Below are 5,602 nucleotides of genomic sequence, written 5' to 3'. Positions count from 1 at the left end.
AATGCCAGAAGCAATTAAAAAGAAATCGAGCACTGTCTTAGGTTGAGCTATTGCTCCATTTGCAGTCGCTGGCAGCTCTCCAATAGCATAATTGAAATCTTACTAGTTGGGGTGGCCACTATTTGTTCACCGTTAAGGAGCCCAAGTGTCACAGTGTTGATCAGACCTTCCTTCCAGACACTCATCAGACTTGTATGGATTTCAGCAGGTGGCCCTAAGTCTGGGTAGGGCACAGTACTGTATCCTGCTTTGGCATTTCTGGCATTTTTCCGGACATGGCTTCCTGTAAGCTCTCCATAGCACCTTATGTTTCAGTGGCCCAGAGTTTCCTGAATTTGAATAATTCCAGAATAAGCACCCTCTTTTGCAGTCCCAACCTTGACAATTCACAGTTTGACATCCTTGGGATGTAAGGTATACATGACACTGAGATTTCATCAGATGTACCCTAATTTTAGACAGCATAAATTATGTACAGTTCTAAAGAAAGCAGTAAACTCTCAAATATAATCTCTTTCCTCTTCACATAAATTTGCTCTCCTATAGAATTTGCTCAGGGTCTCTTAGTTAGTGCAGTAGCTACATCTCCACTTTCTCTTTGCAAATATGGCTTATTCTTAGGAACACTAATTCCTTTCTCCTTCAACCTACTCCTAGTCAGCTTTATTTGACCCTAGATATGCTCATAGTCAAAAAGGCAAAACAAAATCCAATAAAAAGACAACTATTTTATTTTAAAATATTAGCTCTTTATTCCTTCTTCTGGCCTTAAGTTTCATCAGTCTTTTCAAACTGCTGCCTTGTTCTTTTCTTTAGTTTGTAGGTCTTTGTGATTTCAAACCCAGGTTTTCAGTAGAAAAACTGCATCTTCTATGCTTTGGTCCAACTTGTTGTCCTTAGATATCTTCAGCTGAATGGAAATTATTTGTGGTTAACGACACTCTTATTCTCCGTAGTCTGAAAGAGATGTTAATGTGTGTATATATATTTATAAAAGATTTTGTCCTCATTGATGATATATGGTTAACTCTACATTTACTGAGTAATTCCATGATTTGAGCAACTTACTTGTAACTTAACACATAAGGGTTCTTCTCTCAAGTTACTATGATAAGCTGTTATTAGAAAGTGGAGAGGATTATTTTTTATGGGTAGCTGAAATGCACCAGCAGAATAACTAGCAATGATGGTACACTATCATTAGAAGCATAATTCATTAAAAAGGCAGCAGGACAAAAATAGGATTGTTATCTTTAGGTGGAATGAAAAGCTTCCCATTTCAGAAAACTCTAACATTTATAATGAGAAAATTATTTTCATTTCATGCCCAATATAAATTAAAAAAGAAAGAAAAAAATAATTCTTTAGTGTTTGTACTTCATTTCTGAAGCTACACACAAAAATAACTTCATTCTATGCACAAATACCTTTCTTTGTTATACCCTTTTCTACCTCTCCAAACATCCAAGAAAAGGCTTGCTACATAACCTGAAGATCAATAGACTTCATTTTGGACAAATACACTCCATAGGAGTGTCTTGGAAACAGGTGGGAGCTTTTTTTCTTTTGCATAATGGGTGTTTCAGCTCAGACATTTCTGTGTGCTGCAACTATTCCAGTGCAGCACTGAATGACAGGCACTCTAAAATAGTTCTGAGGCTACTAAGGACTCTGTAGTTTGAAAGCAACACTTTCCTGAAGGGAATCAAAAAGCGGCCAATGGAAATCTGGAAATTTTGAGATTGTGTTCCCTGATTAAATACTCTGCTGACTCCCTAATTAATTAACTAAAGTGCTTTCTATAATTTTCATTTTCTAGCTTGATTAAAAGAATCTTTGCTGCAGATCTAACCTTGAAGTGATGAAGGCACAGATAATTAGTTCTGCAGCCAAAATAAGTGGACATAAACTGTACTTTGAGTGAATGCTGTGAAAGAAAATAGTTACATAAATAGTGCAGCATCCAACAGCAGACTGGAATACAAAATTGTTCACAGATGAAGGAAGATCACTGGAAGTAAAAAGTTGATGTGTCCTCTTCAGTGAAACAGCAAATACAATACTCATAGCTTAACAGAGGCTTCTATAACCTGCAAATTCTCAGCACATCTTTGTCTGTAATGAGTGCTGGGTAGCTAATGGCCATCTTTGCCCCATTGCCTTGTCCCAGAGGACAAACTGGGATGAAGGAGATAAAGAACAGGGAATGTGATAGCCAATGTCTTCTCATCAATCCCTCAGTGGCCCTGCAGGAGGGGGAACTTTCAAAACAGCACATGGAAGAGCCCTCAGTAGTTCAAGCTGTTTAATTTATCATGATAATTAAGTACAGGTGATCCAGTTGTATTTTATCTTAATTGTTCACAGGACTGGAATTTTCTAGAGAGAGAGACCTCTGGGGGAGAATCTGATTGTGTTTTAGTCTGACTGGAGGCTATTAAACACGCACCTTCTATTTATCTAACGTTCTGTGATTCTGTGATTCTGTGATATGCTTTGGCAAACTTGGCTTTATTTTCCTGTGTGTGAATAATGGTTTTATCGATGGTCAATATATCCAGTGTCAGAGTCACAGCATGTAACTCATTCGCTCTATTAGCATTGGAGTTATGCCAAGGCCCACCAGAGTTGAGTCTTAACCATTCGGGTGGGTGGCTAACACCACTTGCTGTGAATGGAGACAAAATAGAAGTAGTTACTCCCTGGCAACCCTTATGGCTTCTAACAGCTGAATTCAAATACAGAATGAGTTAGATTCAAAGTTAATCTGGAAAGAATAATTAGTAAATGATTACATTTACAAAGTTATTTAAATGATCTTGTCCATAACAAATTTCAGATTTTAGACTAACTTGCTACCCCGTGTCGATTACATCTCTATAAATTCTGTAATGACATGCAATTTGCATTGCAGTCCCAGGAGATATCTATAAAAGCTAGTCAAATATGAGCAATTAGCAAACGTAATATATCAGGTAAACAGAAATTCTGTTCTTGTGTAGTTATTTCTTAAGGCTAAATACTGAAGTCATTGTAAACCTGCACTGTCCATGGATCACAGAATTATATAAGCGTAAGCATTTAATGGTGGGAACATTTCTGCCCTCTGGGAAACATTAACATGGTCAAGACACAAGCCAGCCTCATTCACTGAAGCTTGGTTTCAAATGTACTTTAAGTTTTAGCAATACAAAAGAAAATACAATTTCTCAGTATGTGAAAAACAGTAGTTCTAGGAAAGCCTATATAATTAAGAACATTTTGTGATGTGTTTATAGAGCTTGAGTGCATATTAGTATGCCTTGATATTTTTGTTACATAACAGCAGTACAAATTCAGTCTTTATGGTCAATGACATACTCACCTCCCCAGTGCTCATCACACACTGTGAACAAGGTGGTTTTATTGGCTAATCCTGGGAACACACTGCTGCACTCCATAACAATAGCCTGAGGAATCATTATGACGCAGGATACAATCCAGATAATTATAATGTTGTTCCTTGCTCGCTTGGCTGTGCTTTTAAACATCAAAGGGTGACAAATTGCATACCATCGATCCAAAGCAATGCAGCTAAGTGTTAGTACAGACACAGAGACTGAAACTGTCTAAAGAAAAGGAAATATTACATAAATGCAAATATATTTTATCAGAGCTTTAAAAACTATTTCTTGTAAATTTTTTCCAGAGTTTAAAAAATTATTCCTATTTTCAACACAGTTAGCTTTTTATCTGCAATTATTAAATAGAAATTATTCCTGGGAAAAGACTCGTTTTCAAATCACTTATTACAGAATTACAACAGTATCCTTATCTGCTGTAGTCTCACTAGAACCAACAGGACAATTCAGAGATTAGGGTGCTACCCAAACTGAGTAAATGTAGCAGGATCAGATTCTGAAAAAGCAAATCTATGCAACTTAGAATGTGCAAAACTTTATCTCAAAAATTACTTTCAAAACATTAGATAACTGATATTTTTTTCCTTTGTAGAACAAGTTTGTTTGTTTTCTGTGTTATACTTGGATACTGGTACCATCATTTTGCCCTTTGAGTTTTCACAGAAACAATGGAAGTTCAGGGTGTCAAGAAAAAAATATCAACCAGCTTAAAGCAGACTAAGTCATTTTATCTTCTCTTCAGTATAGGAAATAACCTGTCATTTTGGTTTTATTTTTTCACTCTGTACACTAGGTGATCATTTCACTTTCTCTTTGGATTTTTTTCCACTAGAATGGAGGCATTGAAACAAATTTTGTGATTTTGATTCTACTGAGTAGATGACAAGATGTGGCTCTTTAATCAAACAGGTATTTGCTGAATATATAAGTTGTGCTGGAGGCACAGAGCTGATCACCTGCATACCTTCAGAGTTCTGCTAAATTCTCTTGATTTATAATGACTGAAAGGCCTAGCACCTGTCATTCTAGTAAGCCCAGTCAGTTCATCTAACTAGCTATTCCTAGAAAAGTTATTTGTCATTCACTTTGATGCAAATGATATCATAACTAATCAGTGGTAATCAGTGGTGGCAATTACTGCTTAAGGCAGACAATCTGATCAGCTCCCAGCGAACTCTGATAGTTTGACTATTTCTAAAATATGCAAAGTAAGTCACTAAACATATATGAAAGCCCAGACTTCCTTTAGAAGTTTGGATTCTCTGTCCTGGACACTTGTGTAGCTGTTCAGGCCCACACACAGAGTATAAATGACTGTAATTCTATTTGCGGACATTTTTCTTGCTTTATATTTTCACTATTAGGAAGATGCTATTCTTTCTCTCTTTTGTAACATGGGTAATGTGTACACAAACACAGTAAAATAATACCTGTAAGTAAGGAATCACTTTGCAGAGAGGCTGCCCGAAGAACCAAGTTTCTGTGATGTCCACTACTAAAGTCGCTGGAAGACAAGTAATTGTGACCAGAATGTCAGCCAGAGAGAGATTCACTATGAAATAGTTGGTAACTGTCCGCATGTGATGATTCTTCCACACTGCAATGCAGACTGTATTTGGAAAGACAAATTAGTGAGACAGAAGTGACTTAAGGAATGCTTCAACAGGAAAATGCTTAGCTTTGCAGAATTAAAGAGATGTGTCTCCTTTGTTTAATGCAGGATATCTGAATATGTAATTCAGTGTAAGAACCATGTGTTTTCTTTTAAAGTAGAAACAAGAGGGTGCATTAAGAGAGAATCTTGGTACACAAAGAGCAGTTTTCCACAGACCACAGCAAGGGAAATAATCTGATACATGAACCAGTTTATTTTACTGTAAGTAAAGTAAGTACTGTAAGTACTATTTTCACTACATATTCACACAGTACTCTTCATATCTATTTCAACCCATTGTCTCTAGTCTATGGCAATACACATCTACATTTGTAGAAGTTTGCCTTCTTATGATAGTAGGGTGGTTAATTCAAACTACTACCACATGAAACCTTGTAAACTCTATCAAGACGACAACCAAGATGGCATGATATATCTATTGCATCTGCAGAGAATCTGTAACAGTTGTCTGGGCAACTGTGTTTTGAGGTAGTTAAATAAAGGTAATTTTTACAGTGTTAACTGCTACCTATTTTAAATGTGGTAT

General features: G+C 36.4%; 1 protein-coding gene across 1 annotated transcript in view; it reads right to left on the bottom strand.

Moving 5' to 3' along the window:
• LOC104546084 (orexin receptor type 2-like) overlaps positions 1–5,005 on the bottom strand; it is an 18,929-nt gene extending 13,924 nt beyond the window's left edge. The window contains exons 1-2 of the mRNA XM_010191377.1: positions 4,832–5,005; positions 3,365–3,608 (exon numbers count right to left, since the gene is read on the bottom strand). Coding sequence (XP_010189679.1) covers positions 3,365–3,608; positions 4,832–4,981 — 394 coding nt within the window. The 5' untranslated portion in view covers positions 4,982–5,005. The remainder of the gene's footprint in view (positions 1–3,364; positions 3,609–4,831) is intronic.
• Positions 5,006–5,602: the final 597 nt, after the last annotated feature.

The sequence above is a fragment of the Mesitornis unicolor genome, unplaced genomic scaffold, assembly GCF_000695765.1.
Source record: "Mesitornis unicolor isolate BGI_N332 unplaced genomic scaffold, ASM69576v1 scaffold16479, whole genome shotgun sequence".
Lineage (NCBI taxonomy): Eukaryota > Metazoa > Chordata > Aves > Mesitornithiformes > Mesitornithidae > Mesitornis > Mesitornis unicolor.
The sequence above is the reverse complement of the archived record's forward strand: the minus strand, read 5'-3'. Positions and strand labels throughout refer to the sequence as shown.